Source organism: Parasteatoda tepidariorum, chromosome 12, assembly GCF_982258835.1.
Source record: "Parasteatoda tepidariorum strain Cologne lab strain chromosome 12, Ptep-v5.0, whole genome shotgun sequence".
NCBI lineage: Eukaryota > Metazoa > Arthropoda > Arachnida > Araneae > Theridiidae > Parasteatoda > Parasteatoda tepidariorum.
In genome coordinates this window covers 12,764,268-12,787,176 of record NC_141766.1, presented here as the reverse complement: position 1 = coordinate 12,787,176, position 22,909 = coordinate 12,764,268, and the positions used below count along the sequence as shown (strand labels likewise).

The 22,909-nt window shown below is 27.6% G+C and overlaps 1 protein-coding gene across 2 annotated transcripts in view; it reads right to left on the bottom strand.

Moving 5' to 3' along the window:
- Positions 1 to 8,717: 8,717 nt before the first annotated feature.
- LOC107437396 (hook microtubule tethering protein) overlaps positions 8,718 to 22,909 on the bottom strand; it is a 43,301-nt gene continuing 29,109 nt past the window's right edge. The window contains exons 13-24 of one of the 2 annotated variants that reach the window (XM_016049382.4): positions 22,045 to 22,130; positions 21,430 to 21,594; positions 21,102 to 21,171; positions 20,154 to 20,232; positions 18,747 to 18,887; positions 17,234 to 17,433; positions 16,604 to 16,704; positions 14,595 to 14,699; positions 12,380 to 12,451; positions 11,832 to 11,953; positions 10,250 to 10,273; positions 8,718 to 9,191 (exon numbers count right to left, since the gene is read on the bottom strand). In XM_016049382.4, coding sequence (XP_015904868.1) covers positions 10,264 to 10,273; positions 11,832 to 11,953; positions 12,380 to 12,451; positions 14,595 to 14,699; positions 16,604 to 16,704; positions 17,234 to 17,433; positions 18,747 to 18,887; positions 20,154 to 20,232; positions 21,102 to 21,171; positions 21,430 to 21,594; positions 22,045 to 22,130 — 1,151 coding nt within the window. In that variant the 3' untranslated portion in view covers positions 8,718 to 9,191; positions 10,250 to 10,263. The remainder of the gene's footprint in view (positions 9,192 to 10,249; positions 10,274 to 11,831; positions 11,954 to 12,379; positions 12,452 to 14,594; positions 14,700 to 16,603; positions 16,705 to 17,233; positions 17,434 to 18,746; positions 18,888 to 20,153; positions 20,233 to 21,101; positions 21,172 to 21,429; positions 21,595 to 22,044; positions 22,131 to 22,909) is intronic. The other variant, XM_016049381.4, reaches the window with a different exon arrangement.

The window sequence follows — 22,909 nt, the reverse complement described above, 5'->3', positions numbered from 1 at the left end:
ATAAAATTCTGGCACATGGTATAGAAAGTTGTAAATAAATATTTATTTCTTAATGTGACAGAGCTACAGTAAAATGTATTTTAAAAGAAAACATTTTAACAGATTTTAACAGAAAAATTTAAATAATCTTAAACTTAAAAATTTCATGAAACAGCGAGCATTTTAATAAAAAAAGAAACACACCACACTATAGATAACTCCATCAGAAAAAATCTCCTTATTTCAGTAATTTAAATTAATAATAACAAAAATGCATTTGTATGGCTAGCTTTCGTAATTTTTGCCATCTGATTCAAAGGGTACAATAAAAGGTTAAAAAAAACATCAATGTTTCGCAAACATGCATCATACAGTGTTAGCATGAATTGATGTAAATAAAGTATATTTCACTAAAATTTTTTTCAAAATATTTTGAACTTCTCTAAAATTTGTATATAAATAAAAGATTGATAATAGACAATAACAAAGTGATTTGTGTTATTCTATAAATAATTATAAGATAAAACTAATAAATAAATTTAAAAAGAAAAATGTTTTATAATCCAAGCAAGAATCTACTTTTTTTTTTCAAAGAGCTGAAATGTATTCCGGTGTTTCATCATCAATATTATTCTGAATTTAATAACATGGAAGAAAAAAGTTTTCCAATTTAAAGAAAATACAATGATTGTAAAATGAAAAGCATCAAATCTATGTTTAAAATTTTCATATACCTTCACAAGCTAAATGGAAGCTTCAAAATTCTAATTCTAATGTATATTTTCCGAAAAACAATTTTGGTATCTGTATCTTCATGTCAAAGGGATATTCTTATCAGTTTCCTTTTTGCATTTTTGAAATCATGAAGATTAAAACATTAAAATATTCTCATTAAAAGAAGCAAATCAATTTTTAAATGAAAAGAAAGAAAATTTGAGGGAATATTGTCAAAAGCAGTCATTGAAAATGAGGCTTTTCATATTAGAGGCAACTTATACGAAATGCATTCCTACTTGTTCAGAACGATTAGAACAATAAAGAAGGGTAAGAAAAAAGTTGTCGCTAATAAAATATAAAATTTAAAAGCAAGTTTTAATTAGCCTAATAAATAACTTAAGGGGATTTTTTTTTTAAATTGTGAGTTTTTAAATAGGTTGGTTAATCAATGAATTTAAAAAACGCTTTTATTCATTCTTATTATTTTTAATTTTATAACAGTCGTTGAACAGCCGACCCAATTTTGGGGTTTACGACTACCAATATTCAATTCCGTAGCCTTGTAAATGTGAACCCAATCTAGAAGACAAGGGAACACCCGGATCAAGTATTGGGCGAAATTTGCTTTCGTGGCGGACTTTTTAGATGGAATTAATCCGCATTTGCGTTACATGGAGAGGAAAACCACGAAAACCTCTTATGGTTAGTCTGACAACAAGGGGACTCATGATCCGCCTACCACTGAGGATATTTTACGTCAGCACAGTGGTTGGTGCAAGCCGAGTGAGGAATTCGTATCGACCTGTCATGGCTGGGATTCGAACCCGGTTCACCTAATTGGGAGGCGAACGCTCTATCCCCTGAGCCCCCCACGGCTCTTCATTCTTATTAGTTAAGAATAATTAAAACAAGACATTCAAACGTTAGTTTTACATACTTAAAATTATTTTCTAATTAAATAGGAGACAATAAATGGCCAATTCATGCTTTTTAAAATTATAATTTTCAAGGAGTTTGTAGGATAAATTTTAAAAGATGGCTCACTACTTTCCGTTTGCTAGATAAACTAAATCAGTGAGATTATGATTGTGACTAAGGTATACAATGTAATATAGTAAGCATCATTTTATAAAATCTAATTTCAGATAAGCAATTTGTCATTTTCTATATTTTTTTTTCACTTCAAACAAGATTATTTCAGGAATAAAATTGAGAGGTAGTCTCGCGCACATTTAATGATTATAATAACAAGAAAAATAAAAGATGAGTATTTGATGGCAATATTTAAATGGTGGAAATCTAGAGTAGCTGAATTGATTACATAGCTGATTCATTATTTTTAATTTTCGATTCAATTATTTTATACAAATTTGTTACCCCTACTATACAGTTTATTTTTAATTCTATTACTACAAATATTCTTTGGATTTATGCCCAGAGTCTTCAGAGACCTGACACCCTATATAAGGTATTTCATTTATAAATTTCCCACTTCTATACATATATGTAGAAAAAAAACGTGTTACTCTGAAAATTTTTTGATCCTAATGATCAAATCTTCACGTTTTAGGACTCAATCTTTATGGTTTGAGAGGGTGACTTCAAATAGGCTAATTAATTAGTGCAAACGAAAATCTGATAATTATATCAAATTTTTTTAGGGTAGGTCCTTTTTTTTTTTTGGCCCACTGTACATCGATACCCAAACAAAAACCACAAAACTCAGCAGAATAAAATTTCAATACAAAGTGTTATGTAATAATTACAGGGATTTGCTATTAATAAATGTAAATAAAAAGTAATAACTTTATCACATTATTAACTACAAATTAAAATTCATATATGTTTGAGACATAATTTAAAGTGTAAACATAAACTTTTCTGGTACCGTCTCCAAGAGGTGCTCCCCCCCCCCCTTCTCACAGTCCAGATTTTCCATCCAATCTGAGAGTGTGTTCGTCTGTTATAAATGGAAATGGGACTATTTATTTCTTGGTTTTATATTATCCCTTTAAAACAAAGTAAGGGACAGCTATGATATTTTATATTATTATATATGAAAAGTGAGCAAAAAATTAGTTAATCAGCGAGCATGTAGAAGAGAAATGACTTAATCTACTTAAATCTTTGAACACCATGTGAATGCTATCAGTTAGTCCAGCTACTTGCACCCAATTGCAATAGACAGCATAACAGAGGAGAGAGTTTTCTCCTATACCAGTAAATAAATTTTGCAACTTGTGGGAAGATTATCAATTTAATCCATCATTATTTTATACAGCAACATTCAATTGTAACATGTCTATGACATTTTGTGATGGTTTTAAAGGATTTGCTATTCGCCAGACCTTGCCCTTTCAGATTATCACCTACTCCGGTCGATGGCACATGGTCTGTCTGAGCCGAAATTTACATCGTTTGAAGAAAAAAGGAATGGATCGATTTGTGGATATCCTCGAAAGACGAAGAGTTCTTCCGACGTGGTATCCGAATGCTCCCAGAAAGTTGGGGAAAAGTTATGTCTAATAAGGGAGAATACTTTGAATAAAAGATATTACGAATTTTTAAATTACGAAATCAGGCTAAAAACCTATTTTGTCTAAATAAACATGCCCTTTTTTTCAACGGATTCGAATTTCTGGCCCCCAAAATATAGGGAGTAGCCGCAATCTGGGAAATATGGTCCCCTCAGTTTGGTCAGGAGAGCGATCCAAAGCTTGAACCCCTTACTGTTAATTGTAGTTTTCGCGTATTTCGCCATATTTCAAAATTTTGTAAGCGAATTGAAAGATTTCTGCATACAATTAAAAAATATTTTTTTACACAGATAATTCCGTGCAAAAAAATAAATGTTAGTAAATATTTATTATTTTATTCAATAAGAGTCGAACAAATTTTGAATTGTAAGGTATACAATTTTTTACGTTACTTTAAAGTATGCAATTTTACATGGCAAAATACAAAATTTGAGCGAAATTTAATGAATAGTTCCTGAGAAATCGAATTTTGAATATTCGACTATTTGAAATTAAATTTCTCAGGAGCTATTCGACCAACTTTGCACAAATTTTGCATTTTGCCATGTAAAATTACATATTTTAAAATGGCGTAAAAATTGTATGCCTTACAATTCAAAATTTTTTCGATTATTCTTAAGTAAAATAAGTAATAAAAGGTAATGAATATTTACTGACATTTTTTTGCATGAACTATCTTGGATAAACGAATTTTATAATTTTGTGCAAAATTTTTCAATTCGCTTTTAGGTTCTCGAGATATGGTAAAATACGCAAAAAGTAAACTTAACATTAAGAGGTCCAAACTTTGGAACACTCACTTGACCAAACTATGGGGACTATATTTTTGGGGTCAGAATACGAATTCGTCGAAAAAGAATTACGTTTATTCAGAGAAGGAACGTTTTTGCATCTGATCTCATAACTTAAAATATCGCCTGCACTAATTTATTAGCAAATTTAAAGTCACCCTCTCAAACCATTAAGATTGAGTCCTAAAACGTGAAAGTCCGATCATTAAGATCAGAAGTTATTTAGGGTGGTCCGCTTTTTTTTTTTTTTTAAATATATATATGTACTGAGCAACAGAATTGAACTCATACTAACTGAGACCACGGCCTATTCAGATTACCCAAAATTCCAATATAAATAGGAAAGGTTAAGGGCTTAACATGTATAGAAATTACAAAGTTTAGGAAAAAACAGGCCATTCTGGATAACTTTTAATCCAGCGGCGGATTTTCACATGCTAAGATGTAATCATAATTTTTCCCTAGTCTAAGCTAATTAATTAGTTCAGATAATATTTTAAGCTATAAAATCAGGCATAAAAACGTATGTTTAAGCCGATATCTTCCGAGTAACAGCAATCTGTAAGATATGGTCCCAATACTTCAGTCCCAAGAGCAGTAAAAAATGTGGATATCTTTGATGTTAATTTCTATTTTGTTTATTTTTTAGTATTTCTGGATTCACTTATGCAAATCTTTGATCTCATTTAATAGCAGTATACTATTGTACAGTAAGACCTCTGAACAACAGTCTCTCATGGAACTATGCATATATAACCGGTGTTATGAGGCAGCTTATTTGGTGTTATAAACAAATTAGATGCTCAAAAAATAAAAAATTACAAACATCAAACAACTAAAATGTAAATAATTAACAACTAAATCAAATCAAATCTGTATCAAACAACTAAAATGTAAATAAGTCACAAACAAGGTGATTCAAATGAATAGTTAACTTACCCAGCATTTCAGCTTTTACACAAGTATATGCATGCATTATTCATTAAAAAAAAAAAAAAATTCCTATGATGAACATTTTATGTCCGTTACCAAAATACATAAATTTGTGATAAGGCAATTGCAATGAAGCTAGAGAAATATATTTTTCTACTTTATTATTATCATTCATTATAATTATCAAATTTTCTTAAGATGTTATTAATTTGTCTTTCCACAGCCATATAGTGAAGCTAATTTACGCGCATTTATTACTTTTTTACTGTACTCAATACCTTTTATTTTATTCTTCAATGTAAGGCATATTCGTTTGCAATAATCACTCATATTTTGATTATTCAATATTCATTTACTAAAGTTCTTATTCAGACCTCCACTCTTAAGGTGTCTAGAATTTGAAGGGAAAAAAATTAAATCACTCAACAAATACTGCTGAGGCGCAAGCACTCATTATTTCTTTTGCGCAAGTGTTGGCAATTTATACGAACTGCTTAAATTGAAAGCTGACCAATGACGCATCAAGAATTATGGCTCATCTATGGTAGAACAAGATTCCTGCAGATCACCCATGAAAGATGTACCTTATCTGTAGTAGGCTTAATTGAACTGCCAAATTTATGATTGACTGTTATAGGAATGCTTAAAAATTGTTAACAATGACCAATGAGAGAAATAGTAGTATTGATCAGTTAAAATTGGGCTTAATGAAAAAAGATCCAAGATATTTGTTAAACTGTTAGAGAAAGGTAACGAGGAAAACTTTTGAATCTGTCAATGATAATAAGGTGAGGAGAATTAGAGAAAATTCAGAAATATGGAGATTTGATAATACCACTCATATAAAGATAAGGAGATTGAATTACAATGAGTACTAATAGAACAGTGAAAAAAGTTGTTTCAAAACCTAGTGGCTCTAAGCTACCTAAGAGAAGATGATAAGAGGGTTTGGAATAAAGCTTGAAAAAGGTAAAAATAAAGAACTGGAATTCTAAAGCCCTGAATTGTGAAAATGGAGGGCTGTTCTAAGGCAGACACACTCAAAGGATTGTTACACCAATGAGTAGCAGTAGTAACAACGCAGATCAATAAAATTTTGCATACAATCTAAAAACTCGTTTGACCTAAGACAATTTCATGAAAAATAAACATTTTTTTTTATTTTGTTATTATTTTTTGTTTACTTTATCAAATAATGGACAAAAATTATTGCAAATTTTACATAATTTTAAACTATGTATTTTTGAATGACAAAATTTAAAATAAAATCAGCACAATAGCTTTCGAGTAATGGAATTTCAAAAAACTTGCATCTTTAAATATTTATTTCTCTAGAACTATCTGAGCGATTCTGCTCATAATTTTTAAATAATTCTTTTGAACAAGAAAATTATCATTATAGGATATATGCATCATATTTGGCACAAGCATATACACTTTCTCTAGTTTCTTTAACATTTTATCAAGGCTCAATCTTTTAATTAGTCTCATAATTCAAAATAATCATAATTAGTCTCTCATTTAAAATGCAGTTTATTTCAATATCATTTTGTAACACAAATGTTTATGTTCAGTTAAGAATTACTTAAATTAACCAATTAAGAGGTACTCACATATGAATCCAATATACTGACTGTTTAGTTTAATAAGTTTCTATTATATTATGATCTTCAAAAAATCCTACAGAAGCAAATGAAATTGCAAGATTGAATACTGCCTTTAACTGTGCAGGATATATTTAAAAAAAAAAAATCTAATTTTGTTTTTACCGCCATAATGATAAAAATCAAATAATGGGAAGCAATTACCAGCTGCTAACTTCAGGCTAGAAACAAGCAGAGCTATAACAATGATGTTTAGATATAGTAAAGTGGCTATGAGATATTTGAAGAGAATACTTACAGTGCCATTTTGGAGCTATATTTGAAATTTTCTTAGTTATCTCATTAATTGTACATAATGTGAGAAAAAGGTTGGTATATAAGTTGTAGAACCTCATTGATTTTACATGAATAAGGTATTTAGCTCAATTAAATTTTAAAAATGTAATGTTTAAAACTCGCTAACAAAATTATGAATGTTTAACACGACTTTCAAATGTATAAATAGAGAAAACTTGTATACTCTAGTCTAGTTTTAAGAGTAATATGGCAATTTTTGTATACACAAGGATACCGAAATTCGCTTGCTTTTTGTTTTTCAAAATTAGAAATGTCAGTTTTGGATACTATTAATCATCAAATCTGCATTTTAAGCATTTAAATGTAAAGAATGAAAAATGCCTTCCTCAACTAAATTGAGAATACTTAAAAGCTTATTAGCAGCAGAGAGGACGATATTATCAAATAGTTTATAGGGATTTTATTCTACCTGATCATTACTTCTATGAGTTGCCATTCAGAAGTTTAAGGAGGAGCAATCAAACCTATCATTTTCAATTATAATGAGAGTTAGGTGCTTTCTTTTCAGGGTTTAGTGGTAAATATATATCAACTTAGGTGTGTTCTAGTAGTAAGTACATAATAATTCTGATAAAGGTGAGGGCCATGGGAAATGTTAGCGAAGGGGGGAGGGTTATGTTCCCCTTAATAATAAGAAATCTCCCATAATGATTCAGACAAGTAAAAAAAAAATTATGAATCATAATCAATTTAAGTTTACCCAAGTTACAAGCAAGAAAAAAATTTATCTTTTGCAGATACATTAACTTTTTTTCTTAAGTGTAAAATTCAGAAAACTATTGAACATCTGTAACGCCCATGGTGAGGATCAAACTTTATTGGTCTTCATGGCATATCTCAGTTTTATTTATAAACAGTTTAATATTAATAGAATTCTTAAACCCTTCCTCAAAGTATGCAACTTATTTTCTTCGAACATGAAAGAGAAATCTTTAAACAAATTTCCTGAAAAAAATAATTGCTACATCTAAGTTATGCTTGCAATAACCAAATGTTATAAAGGCTATGTTTCAACTTTATACCCCCTTAATCGAAAATTTTTGTTATTGATGGGCTATCATAAAACCAAAGTTGAAATTAAGAGAATTTAGTATCAAAATTCCATTCCATATAGTATCAAAATAGATAATATCTTATTCATAAATGTTCAAAAAACTTTTAAGTATATCCAAAGAAACAAAACACTTTAAAAATATAAACTTTATTATAACCTTTTCAGACCCCACATCCACCTTACTGAATATTTCATATGTACATCATTATCGAACCTTTTTTAGCATGTACAAACTCACAAAAGCATTATTTGTGAAAAAAAGTAATTGATCTCATCATTGAAAGCCAGAATCGGAAAGAGCTAGAATTATCAAAAACTGAAGAAATTAAAATTTGAAGAAAATTTTAAAACATAAAAATAATATTCAATAATATTTTAGCAGTTCTGTTGTATGTAAAAAAAAGCAATAAATCAGTAAAATTTTTACAAATTTTAGTTGTTAAAAATTAAAACTGTTTGAATTAATTATTAAAAAATTAATAAATTCTTTTCATTAATATTTCAAAAAAAAAAAAAAAATAAATAAATAAAATAAATAAATAAATAATAATTTCAATAACTTTACTTTTGACAGGTAAACATATATCTAAATGAAATAAATATTTTTTAGCGTTCTTAGAATCTTGGGTTTTAAGAGGTTAAAGAATATTTCTTGAACTAATAATATCGTGATGAAATTAGGAAAGGTAAATAGGTTAGTGAAATAGTATTGTGTAATGAAATGTTAGAAAATAAATGACAATTCTTTATAAAGAATAAATTTAATATTTCATCACAGCTGCAAATATTAACATTTTTCATATAAATTAATGGAATATAAATTATTTTGAAGAGACAGAGAATTATTAACAATGTGTCTCCTTTATAAAAAGTATCTAGATTGAGTTATTTACTCTTTTTACTACTAGATGAATGATTTATCTTAAAACAACTTAAAAATTATTAAACACATTCCACAATATTATTAAATACAATAAATTCATTCCTTAAGTATATTATATATATGTACAATTTCCATAAAAAATCTCAACCAAGTTTCAAATTTGAAAGACAACATTTATGCTACATTTTAAAAACAGTAATGTGTTAATGATCCACATTAACATTACCACACCGGTCAACAAATTGTATAGATTAATAAAATACAAAAAATAATACTAAAAAATGCTTTCTTAAAACTAGTCGTCAAGTCTTCAAAACAGCATTTCAAATTTCAAACCTAAAATAAAGTAGAAAAATATCTTATATATAGTTAACATTTTATTTCATTGGTATTTTATAAAATTTTGTTAACAGTAGATTTTAGCTAATTGCAAAAATACTTGTAGTATTTGCTCCAAAAAGTATGTTTACCATTAAAAAACAAACTATTTACTTAAGAAAGAAAATTAAAGGAATTTGAACTGATTTTAAGATATATATCCCATCAGAAAAAATCTGAATACTGATAAACTTCTTCATAAATGCTAAGTATTAGGGAATAAAGAAAAATTTCTGGATCAATTATCTCAAAAGGTTTTGAATTGACTTCAAATTTTTTTTGTATTGCATGCAGAAGAAACAACTCTCAGCAAGTGGATTTAATTTTTTCATTACTTTTTTTCATTGTAATCTTAACATTTAAAAATCAATACAAAAACTGATAAAATGTCACACTCTCCTGAATTTATCTAGCATATATATTAAAAACTTCAGAGTTCAAAATAATCTTTGGTATTAAGTTGAGTCAAATTAAAAGTCAATAGGCTCAGACCTATGAAGGGAGCTCGTCTCATCTCTTATAGACAACTATGACATATTTTAAGCCAGAAAAAGTGAAAACTTATGCATCGTTTACATCGTTACAATGCTCTATTTTAATTACAACTTTAAAAAATTAATTTGAGGAAAACTTAATTTTTTTACAAATGTTATTATAACACAAAATGTTGCTTTAATGAAAAATCAACTCATGCAGTTTAACATCTATTCTAAAGAGAAAAAAAGCAGTGGTTTCGCAAAATTTACTCAGTAATAAAATTCTATGTTTGAGTAACAAAAATTTGCAGCGAAAATTATACTTTTAATGTTAATAGGGAGATTTTGCAAAGATTGCTTAATTTTTAATTAATAAAGAACAATACTTAATTTCTCAGAAATTAGAAAAACATAAATACTTTTGTAATATATTTTCTCATACAATATTTCTAAAACATGATATAATGTCTGAAAATCTAAAAACAGAAATTTTAAAAAAATATTTACAAGCATAAATGAAAATTTAAAATTCAGGCTTACTTGTGGTTTGAAATTTATGAGTAGCTAAAGAAAAATAAAAGGAAAATCAAATATTTACAATGATGAAAAAATTGATGCAAATAATTTTAGGACACTAATATGATATTTAAATGTTTTAAAGGGTAAGCCTTTAATATGCTAAATAATTAGTTCAGTTACAAAATCAGCCACAAATATGTACTCTCTCTCTCAATGAACATTCTTTATTGCTGATAGATTTAGATATTTCACTCAAAAAATATGAGATGTAGCGACATACTGGAAAAAAGGATCAAGTTAGAGGGAGGAAAGATTGATTCCCTTGATATTAATATAGTGAAACCTGTGCAAGTTGAAGGTCAATATATTGAGGGAAATGAGTTTATTATTAACATTTCTTATATTAAATATAGACATACCATTACACATACATTTCTTATATGTTATTAATCAAATAAAAATAAATCTCTTTCTTTTTTAGAGCAGTTCCTTGAAAATTTGTTAGTTAGCAAATATATCTCACATATAGAGAAATACGATTGACTACAGCAAGCATGAAATTTTCACTGGACAGCTTGCTATTGGGAAGCAAATATTTAGGGCTGGTGAGTTAGTTTAGTCTAGTAAAATATTATGCTTCAAGCTACTATACTTTCCCTAGAGTTTGCTGTAGAAAAATATTAAAAATGGAGAGCAAGAGTTTCAGACTTTAAAAAGGAGATTGATAATACATTCAATACGATGGACATCACAAAATGACTGAAATCCATGAAATCAATTGTGTTAACACCACTTGCACCTTTTAGCCATCTTAGGCTTTCTGCCCAAAGAAAAAATTCTTGAATTTGGGATACAGGATATAAAGAATCTATTCACATAATTAAACACAAAACTCTTAAATGAACTAGTAAATGTTGCGTTATTAGAGTGGGCAAAATTCAAGTTAAAGTTTGTTTCACTCAGATGCTAGAGAGTGAGTTTGAACAAGTTTCCCAAATTTGTTCCAAATTATAATATTTTGTGCTGCAAGCAAAAACTTTGTCCCGCTAGTACCTTCAGAACTGAAATTTCATGTTCAACTTTACTGGTAAACCTTGTAAACATGAAAAGAACAACTTACTTTTCATGTTTACAAGTTTCAGGTTAACTTCAAATAGTATTTCATATTGGTGAAATTTTAATACGTAACATAAAAGTTTGGAAAATTTCAGCAACTTATAAAGAATTTAGAATAGAAATCAATAACACCCCTAGAAAAATTTGAGATATTTTAATGGTCAACATACAGGATAGACAGGTGGCAGAAGGGGGGGTTAGCCTGATTATGGAGGTTGATTTAGACAGGTGGTAACTTAACAAGTTTTACTGTCCTGCTTTTTGCATAATTTGTGATATTTCATGAATAATTGACAAGAATCATAATATTTTTGCACTCAATCAGAAAAAAAATCTTCTAATCTAAAGAGAAAATTGTTTGAATTCTTTCATCTAAAGAGAAAATTGTTTGAATTCTTTCATCTAAAAATGCTTCTAAAGAAATGTTTATATCTTCTTAAACCATAGTTTCAGGGATGTGGCAAAATATCAAATTAATAATAATTACCTTCCTTGAGAATTTAAATTTGTCCATCTAGTTGTTACTTGTCTTTGTCGAGACAAAAATGTGTGGTTGTTTCTTGCTTGAGTAAGTCTCTCTTCTGCAACTCGTTTTTGCAACTGAGCTCCCTAGAAGTAGGAAAAGGGATTAAATAATTGAATACATAAAATTCGAACACATTTAGCATTATGTTATTTTTCAATATATAATTTAAATATTACCACAGAATAATTGCATTTTTATTAGCTCTGAACTAAAATTTATTCACCTTTAGAATTTTACATTATTCAATTCAAATCTGTATTAACAACTAATTTTATGTTCAATAATATTATGAAAAATTTAATTTTAAAAAACAAATTTATATTTTCAACAGGAATAAGTAGTAAGTTAGAAATAAAATTTTTTAATTTCTTTTAATAATATAGAGTATGAAAGGATATACAAACGAAGTTATAAAATTCTATTCTATTTTTAACAGGAATAAGTAGTAAGTAAGAAAAAAAATGTTTTAAGTTCTTTTAATAAGATAAAGTATGAAAGGATATGCATACTAAGTTATAAAATGCAGTTGTTATCAATTTATCTTCCATGTCTTGAAGTGCCCTTGCTTTATCTGCCTCTTTCTAAAAAAATATATATATATTAAAGCTTACAAAGAAATTTAACAGTAATGCAAGAAAATAATATGCATACACATAATTTTAGTGCTGAACGTAAGACAATTTCAAAAAAGAATGAAGGGAAAAAAATATTGAAATCACAAAGAAAACAAAATCAAATAGAGTTTCAACTTATTTAGTTTTCTGACTAACCATTTAACCACCTTCATGTACATTTTCCTTTTTTATAGATTGTTAAAAAAAAATAATAATAATAATTGATAAACTTCCCTTTGAAATTTAAAAAGTTGGCTATAAAATTAATCTTATCATAATAATTACCTAATACTCACTCTACACATAATACTTTTTGTAAACTACAAATTAGTATCATGGTAATATACATGCAAGATGATAATATTGCAGTTTTTTTAAAAACTAAAAACTCTTACTCAATGAGAGGTTTTGAAATAAAATTTAGATTAAAGGTTAATTCTTTACTTTTTTTGTTCTTCAAAGCTGCAAATGAAGCTAACTGCAAAAGATATCAAGGTCTTAAAAGGGTCACAAGGGGGATGGTAAAAAATGGCAAATAGCGATTGCAAAAGTTATGAGTAGTAATAAACATTAAGGAAGAGATAAGTAACCCTTAATAAATAATTTATTTATAGCAAAAATAATAATATATACAGAGTGGAAAATATCGGATCCTTGAAGATTTTCACCCCTGAAACATAGTCTTATAATCATCTAAAAAGAAATTTGCTTAAAATATAAAAATATTTTTAATAATAACTAACTATCAAGAGTGCATCATTATTTATATTATGGCACAAAGTAAAAAGTTTACTTCTTGATATATTGATTGTCATTGTATAGGTGAGATAATATATGAATTACACTTTCAATTTAATTAGCAATTTACTTTTACTAGTTAAGTGCTTACATATACATGAGTTATAAACAGGGTTGGGTTTTTGCCGTCAAAAACTGGTTTTTGACATGACAGTGGTAAAAACCGTCAAAAACCTACTGTTTTCTTTAATTTATGGCATATAGCGGACAATATGTTATTTTCACTTAATTGCCTTTATAAATGAATGTTGTAAATGATTGCTATTGATTTTGCAACTATATACATGTATTCTTATAGAAGGATATACATTCATACAGAAATATTGTAACATACTTATTGAAAATAGTGATACTTAACTTTTATCATTATAGCTTGATTTGCAAAGGATTCAAAATTTTGCACATCTTAATTGTTAGAAATAAACAAAAAAACTTGGAACTATTAATAAATTCAAGAACTAAAAAGAAGAATTTAAAATTTGGCATTTCTTAAATATTAGAAATAAGCTAAACAAAACTTTCAAAACTTGTAACTACTAACAAATTCTAAGTCAGGAATGACTAGACATTCTTCAGTAATGTATTATGCCAAACAAAATGATGCTTGGAAATGTTCAAAATTTTGTTTAGTATCCTAATATTTTACTTCAAATAGTATGATTTGATATAATCATGTTGGGAAAATGCAAAAATCTGTTCTTAAATATTTTTTAGCAACTTTTTTCTAATTTTATTGCCCAAAAATGAATTAATTTTAAATCATAAGCAGTTGAACTCAAATTAAAATACAGTTTTAACAAAACTATGGGTTTTTGACAGTTTTCGACATTTTTGACAGAGGGGTTTTTGACATGACGGTAAAAACCATGGTATAAACCGGTAAAAACCGTCATGTGTCAAAAACTTGCCAACCCTGGTTATAAAGCCCTTAAGGTGTTCAACAAATAACTTCCTTTTTATCAACAAATAGCTTTTTTAAATGCAAACATTAGTGATAAACACAATATTTTATTGATATAGAAACTTTTATTTGAACATGCAATAATATATAAATGATATTAGATGCCATTTCTTAAATCTCATTAAAGTTAAGAGTAGAAAATATTCAGTTAATTTAAATGCACAACCACTTTTTTCTTAAGGGCATTTTTCCTACCTCCATAATTTAGAAAATAAGGCATTTATGGGCTAACATTAAGCAAAAAGTTTAATATTTATAGTTATAATCTAGTAAAACAAAATTTAAAAAATTCCTTAAAAAATTATATAGATTAAAAAAAAACAATAAAATATAGATAAAATAAGCTATTACCTCCAAATTAGCTATGATTTTTTCTTTTTCTAAAAGTTGAGTTTTCAATGAAACAATGTCAAGATGGGAATAAGGATTCTTCTTGGGATCCAATGTTTTTATAACCTTTAACAAAGAAAATAAAAATAAAATAAAGAACAAAGATAAAAATAAACAAAATCTTGATTAATGCTGTACTGTATGGTAAATTTATGCCAAATTTGGAGGAATTCTGATTTTAGACAACAAAAATTTTTTTACATTCAAAATTTGTTATGCGTATGAAAATGTTAAGTCAAATAAGAAGAATGTATACAGGGAGGCTCAAAACTATATGTCAAAAATGTAAAAGCAAGTAGAAAGCGACCAAAGCAAACTGATTTTGTATAGGAATGTACAATATATGCGAAAATTTAATGTTAAAGTGCAAGCAAGTAAAACAGTATTTATTCTAAGAATTTTAAAAGACATGTTAGATAAAAGAAAATAATGTATTAAGAGTTTACAATCAAACTTTAGTTTATAATAACTGCCCGAAAGAGCGAGTATCACCAGTGACACAAGATTCAGAGTGGCAGTGCATGGATTCATGCCCATAAGTAAAAATTTTCAGGAACATCATGCACATTTCCAGCGGCTACAGACAATTGACAACCAGATCTTCAAATGGTGCAGGACTATTAAACATATTGTATACTTTTTGTTTAACCTCAAATGAAGAAATCTAAGTACGTCAAATCTGGAGAACATGATAGTCAAGGAATTGGCCCCAAAGATCATAGACAGAGTTGATTCCAGATATTCCTGCTGAGAGAACTGGGGCTCCATCTTACTAGAACCACATTTCTGAACAAGCATCTGGGGGAACATTGACCAGAAGTTTCAGGCAAGACTTGTAAGAAGATGCTAAGTTTACAGTTAAACAATTTGGTCGAGTGTACAGCCATGCTAAGTCAGTGAGTATAATGCAAGTCCAAAAATTAATGGAAGAATTTCACTGGTAGGCATATGCTTTTTGGCCATTCATTAACCAAAAGGTTATTTTAATCAGTGAATAAAACAATTATATTGAAAGTCGCATTTTATATACCCTGGTACCAGTAGTTGAAAGGCAGAGGAAAATCATTAATTCTTTGCAAATGATATGGATGCATTCCCTCTGCAAAACAGTTGTACGACTCACAATCAATGCATGTCTCAAAGGATTATTCTTTTACTGCGTATTTCCCCCGCACGAATTTTTTGATATCTTTCATCGCCCCTGGAAGTATATAATGACAAAATCATGCTCAACTCTGTATGAAGATGCTCTCTATCAACTGCACAAGGCATTTCTGTACACATATTTTTGGAGAAAATCTGCTTATATCAGTCCTTTTCCCATGCCTTTACATTTTTGATTTGAAAAACTTCTGAATGATGAAGGAAATAAAAATATTTAAAGAAGAAAATAATAAAAATTAATAACCTATAATAAAAATAAGCAATTCCTTGGGACCATAAAAACAGTTTAATAAGATAGGAACTTTCTTGTGTTTTCAAAAATTGTATTTCCCCTGATACTGTAGAACAAAAAGAATTAAATTTGGCTAACAAACAATGAAAATTTGATTGGGGAATTTTAAGTTAAAAAAATTTATTTAAAGACTGACATGATAATAGAGAGAATTTAGAAGAAACTCTTAATTTTCCAGATCAATAAATAATATGCAGTATTAGCTATAAGTATAAAACATTGAGTTATTTAATTGAACCTGAAGGAAGGACGTGACAAATGTGTTTCATAAACAATTTCTCATATTTCTACTTCCATAAACCATATTTCATGAGATTCGCTGAACAGTAACTAAACTTATACTCCAATTATTTGCAGGTAAAACAAAACTGATCTTTCAAACATGATATAAATAAAACTTAGAAAACAGCTGAACTGTTCAAATACTTAAAATTTAAATGCTTAATAAACTCTTATCTTACTATTATATTAAATCTAAATTTTTGAGTCAAGTGCTTAAGACTGTCTTACTTACATTCTTTGCTTTTTCGAGATATTTCCTATACCTCTCTTCCATGGCTCTAATTTCTTCATCTTTGTGATTTAATATGTCCTGCAACTGCTGATTTTTTCGTACTGTAACATGAAAAAAATGTTAAGATCAAATTAAGAGGTATTTTCTTGCAAAAAATTACTATTGCATTAAAATTGTGGTTATACATTTCAGAAAAAAGTCTGAATTTAAAATTAACAACAAATAAAGAGCTTGAATTCAATAGTGACTAGAAGACACAGTAATTCGCATATTCATTTTTCAAACTTTTCGTATGCTTTAGATACAACATGCATGCATTTCACAACTTCCAATTTTTCATAGTTTTTAAACCTATAAAATTAGATTTTGCATCTTCAAAAAGTCAGAAATCATTGGATTTTCTCAATTACTTTTATAACTAAAAAAATTTGTAGTTATTTAGGCTATATGTATATCAGGCTTGTGTATGACAAATTGAAGTATTCTGAATGAGTCAAAACTTTTGAGAATCTAAATTATTTATAAATTCTGCCTCAAAAAATATCAAGCATAACTTTCATAGCATATTTTCTAAATAATGAACTCTTTTAAATTCCTGCCATTTACATTTGATTAATAAAAATGAAATACCTGAAGCTTCAACTTGACTTTCTAGCGATTCAATTGTAACATTATAGTTCTGTATTTCAACATCAGCTTCTTTTTGTCTTTTCATGGCTGAGGATAATTTTTGCTTAAGATCAGATCCTTCTTGAATGTTGACAGCTGATTGATTGGTATGAAGATCTTCAATTTGACCTTCAAGCTCCATAATACGGCGGTTAGCTAACCTAAATAACAAGATTTTTAAATCAATTAATCAGGGTAAAAATAATTTTGTGGGGGGGAAAAATCCATGCTCCTTGCTTAAAAAATTACAAAAGTAAATTTGAACATTTCAAAAAATGCAGAATATTTTTTTAAGAAAGAAAGAAAAACCTTATTTAATATGTTGTCTAGCGTAGAAATCTGGAGTAACTTTTTTTCTAATTAATCAGGTGATCAACTAAAAAATAAATTTTCTATATTTTTGTGAACTTATATACCAACTGTCGCATTGCAATGCATCATGTGTTTTAAAAATTCTCCAGAAAATCATTGTGCAGAATAATAAAAAAGATACAAATAGTAAAAGAATTACTTTATCAACAATCTCAACTTTTAATATTATGTAGTATGAAAGCGATGTAATTTTTTTCTCATAAGACGTAGTGTATTAAGCAGTATACAAGCGTTTGAAATTTTTTTCACTAGGACAAAAACTTTTTTGAATTTTCATCTGTATCAGACATAAAAATACTTTCTTTTCTCCTCAGTGTTGCCTCCCATGAGTTTTCCATGAGATATATAGACCATGACAATCCCAACAAAATTGCAAGAAATTTTAATTGGACTCTTTGGAATCTTTATTAGTGCATCATGTGTAAACATAAATTCTTACAAAAAGAAAAAAATTAGTGTACTTTGAAAATAATCTCCTGAGATAACACTTAAAAAAGGAAATTTAAAAAAAAGGAAATATGCACACATCACTTTTTTCTACACAAAAGCATTTTATTTCATTATTGACAGTGAAAAGCCAGTCAATATCAGATTTGCGGCAACCAATGTTCACTATAAACTGGAAGCAGAAGGAACTGATCAAAATGGCTCATTCATGTTAAATTCTTAATTAGTGATAATAGATTAGCAAAAAAGAGATGTACCAATAGGGAAACAATCTTGTTAAACAATTGAAAGTTTGTAAAAGAAGTGAAATAATCAGATTTTTATTACATAATTGCATCAAGATGAATTAATTAGTAAAATTAAACAATGTTTGATAAAAATGATTTAATGATTACAAAATATTAAATTTAAATTGATTGGTGATTCAAATTGATTGGTGGATTAAATTGATTAATGAATAAAAAAGCAATATCTTTCAAAAGTCAATTTACATTTTATTTCCTTTTCTTTTTTACGTTATTAAAATTTTTATAATAAAAAGAATACTAAAAGATTTTGAATAAACACTTTATTGACAATAAAGCACTTTATTAAAAAATAAAAATTGTTACTTCAAAAACTTCAAAACAAATGAAAATTTAAACTCTCTATTTACCTATTATCAGTTTCAAGTTCATTAATTCTGGATCTTGCATCATCTAAAAGACTTTGTACAATAGTTAGTTGTTTATCAACTGTTGCCCCTTCATTTATTTTCAACATTTTATTTTCATGCTGCAGTCTGATAAGTTTTTCTCTATAACAAAAAAGAGTTTGCAAGAAAACATAAATTCATACACAAGTCTGCTTAGAATTAACTTATTAAATCATGCATGTAGCAACTGAATCTTGATTTAAATTCTTAGTTTATAATTATTCAGATTTCAAATTAATTATCTAAATTCCTGCGCTAAAAATCAATTAATGTTTAAAATCCTGTGATGTCACCTAAAATGAATAATATTCAAAGCAGCGAGTCTGCCTGAAAGGCAAATGGAATGACGTAATTGTGTTGTGTGGAAAGTGCAATTGCACAAAGCAGAGAAAGAAATTCTTATCAAATTAGTTGTGGCCAGATTAATCACAGGGTAAAATGGTGAAATTTTTACATTTTATTTTTGATTATTTTTTATTTGTGTGTTTTATTGATGTTTATTTTATTTTCGAAAACAAAATTGGCATCTTGTAAACGAAATCAGATGAAATGAATGATTTCATTTTAACTTATGAGGAGTAATTATTAGCAAACAGAAGGTGGTAGGGAAATAGCAAGAAAAATACTCCAATAAATACAAAGTAAAAAGAATAAAGTGAGAATAGAAATTTTTAATTGGAATTCTAAAACGGCTCAAATGCAGCTTCTTTTAATTCAATATTAATGTAGAAATACAGTCAAGCTGCATTAAATCATTTTTTAGCAATCCAGAAAACCCGGAAATTCAGACATCCGGGATAATGATGGTCCCCAGCATTCCAAATAATTGGTTCCCTACTGTATACATATATATATATATATATATATATATAAGGTGACCAGACAGTCCTTAATTGAACATGTGCATGCTTTATTTAAATATTATTTAGTTTTACAGATACTCATTAATTTTACGTGTTTTAAACAAATGCAGAATACCATGATATGTCAAAACTGCCTAATATAAGTGCCTAAGTTTGATGAAAATGGTTCTGCACCTGAAATTAGTTTCTCTTTTTTTTAAGAAAAAATTCTGTTGCTCATATCAACCAATATTTTCTATAACTATATGGAAGCCATCAAACTGCAAATTTTTCAAGGTCGCTCTGCTGATTTATCATTAAATCATGGTTTAGAAATCTTTTAATTTTACTGAATTTGTTCAGTAATTAAAAAAATTTATTTTGGTAATAGAAAAAAAAGTAAATAAATTTATAAAAAATTATATGTCTTGACTTCAGATACTTTATATTTTCCTCAAGAAGTAAAGATTTACATATCTACAATAAGAAAAACTTAATTGGAAAACATAAAGGGGAAAAAGTATACCTGATCTCGGGGGGTACTGCATCTAATAATTCATTGTCACTGATGGAAGCCTCATTACCAGCATTATCACTGGCACTTTCTGAAAAATGAAACAAATCCATAATTATTAATTAAAATAAACTTAAACCACTTTTATTTTTATTGGGTTTATAACTAAGTATAAGGTACATAATAGAGTACCCTAAGAAACTCATTATTTAAAAAAATTGGCAGCATGTGTTAAGAAAAACACTAGTAAAATGATTTTTTTTTCCATAGGAATACATATAAAATTAAGCCACACATATTCTGAATCTTTATTAGGATATCATTTATGAAAATAATGGATGAGATATGATCTGGATGAAGTTATGATTTTGATAATAATTTAAAGATGTTATGCGAACATATCTGGATATTTAAATAGTGAAAGAGAAAAATTTTGATAGCATAAAATAGAGAAAATATCAGGGGAAAAGTTAATGGAAAAAAATCATGGAAATAAAATAATGGATAAAAAAACATTGATACTTTGTAATAGAAAAGTAAATACTTAAAAATTTTTTCTTCTTTTTTATAAAAACAAAAAGACATGGAGAATACAAAACAAACAAAAATGACTTTAAAACTACATATTGAAGGGCACTTATTAAGAAACATTAAACAGAAGGCCAGTTTCAAAGAATAACTTTTATAAAATAGCTCATAACTTTTAAATTATAAATTAAATTCTACATTCATCAGACATCTGAAGGTTATGGCATCATCTTTACCTGAATAAAGCAATCTCCAGGAAAGATAGAATTAGAAGCTTCAGATTGCTTAAAATTATTTAATGAATGCAAACAAGGGAAAATGAGATGAAAAATATTAAAAAACACAAACTAAAACTTATCTGGTTTAAAATAACTCTTTAAGCAAAATTTAAAATATTTTTAATTATATTTTAATGAAAAATACAATTAATACCTTTTTGTAACTGCATGCACCTTAATTCTTCCAAACTTTCTTTCAAAGAATCCCTCTCTATCACAAGTCTCTATAAATAAGTAGATGTTTATTTAGAATAATTAGTTAATACACAAAAGTGAAATATGTAGAATATGCAGATTCTATGTTATGCAGGTGTGCAAATTTCTGGCAAATAATAAATTCTGAATTTTCTAAGACTGTATCTGATGAAAACTTAACTTAAAAATATTGCAATATCACTATTACTCAATTGCAAGAGTAATAAAACTAATTACGCCAATTCTGCTGCTTCTGTCTGAGCTACTGAACAAATAAAAAAACTGACCTCTTTCTCCTGTTGAATTGATGATAGCTTCTCATGTGCTCGCTTAGTTTCAAATTCTGCTTTGTCTGCACGCTTAGTTTCTTCAGAAAGATTAAACTGAAGCTCTTGCACTTGTTTCTTATACATATCTATTTGAGATTTCATTAATAATGTTTTCTTCAATTCCTACAAATAATAATAAAATATTTCTATTAAAATTTAAAAGAATATCTAAAGCTAGTTACGTTAAGAAAAGAAATAATCTTTTAAAATTCAAAATGTTTCTTTTACATTTCAAAGATAAAAAATTAATTTTATTATTTGCTCTAATTCTTTCTTTTTTAATTAAAAATAATAATTTTAACAGAATACTTAACATACAAGGTAAGGAAAAAAGAAAAATACTAAAAACATACAAAAAAAAGGTTTAGAAGCAAAAAGGGAAAAGCCTGAAAACAAATAAGAAAAAATGTAAAAACATAAAAAGGAAAAGGTCGATTTTCAACAAAAATCCAGGGGGAGACTTTTTTAAATGTTTTTGGAAAAAGTCTTCCCCTTGAAAAAAAATTATATATATTCATATAAAAAAAAATATTTATATACAGGTAAATTCATAGATAAAAGTCAGAAACTTACTTCCTCTTGTTCCATACATTGTTGCATATACTGAGTATTTTTAGTTTCCAGTAATTTTACTTGCCGTTTGAGATCACCCATATCCTCTGAAAAAGTTTGATAAAATTATTCTTTTTTTAAAAAAAAAAAGTACGAAGAATACTTTGGAAAGAAATTTTAATGACTAAAACATTGATGGACATTGGTGAAAATGGTATTTTAATAACTACAATAACTATAAATAAATGTATAATTATAAATGTATGTCATTTATGCAAATTATTTACAATATTTTAAAGGTTAGATTACTGACAAAATGACTTTTTTAGACAGCAAAATTAATAAATCCATAGAAACTTTCCACAAGAATTGAAAGTAATAATTACTAACATGCAGATTAACTATTGTGATTTGTCTTAATCAGGGCCGGATTATACCTTTCGTAGGCCCTAGGCACAGAGCCGGATTATACCTTTCGTAGGCCCTAGGCATAGCCGTTTTTGCCCCCCCCCCCATTCCTCCCCTCTTTCCCCGCTAAAATTTTCTTGCATATTTTTTTTTTACATTTTTATTAATATGGGTTTTAATTTACGAATTTGTTTATCTAACTTTATCTGCAATACCGACATACTGCCGATATTGCAGTTGATATCGATAATACCATTTTTGGTGAAAATTTACTCTTCCGATTTAGAGGAAAACTTTGTAGATGAATTTTTACTATTTTCAAATTTGTATGAGCATAAATCTGCACAAGAAATGTTGAAGGCTCAAATTAAAGATAAACTTGTGAATACTTTTCCTAACGTTCACATTGCATTAAGAATATATTTGTCGATTCTTGGATCAAATGCAGAAGGAGAAAGATCTTTCTCCAGATTAAAAT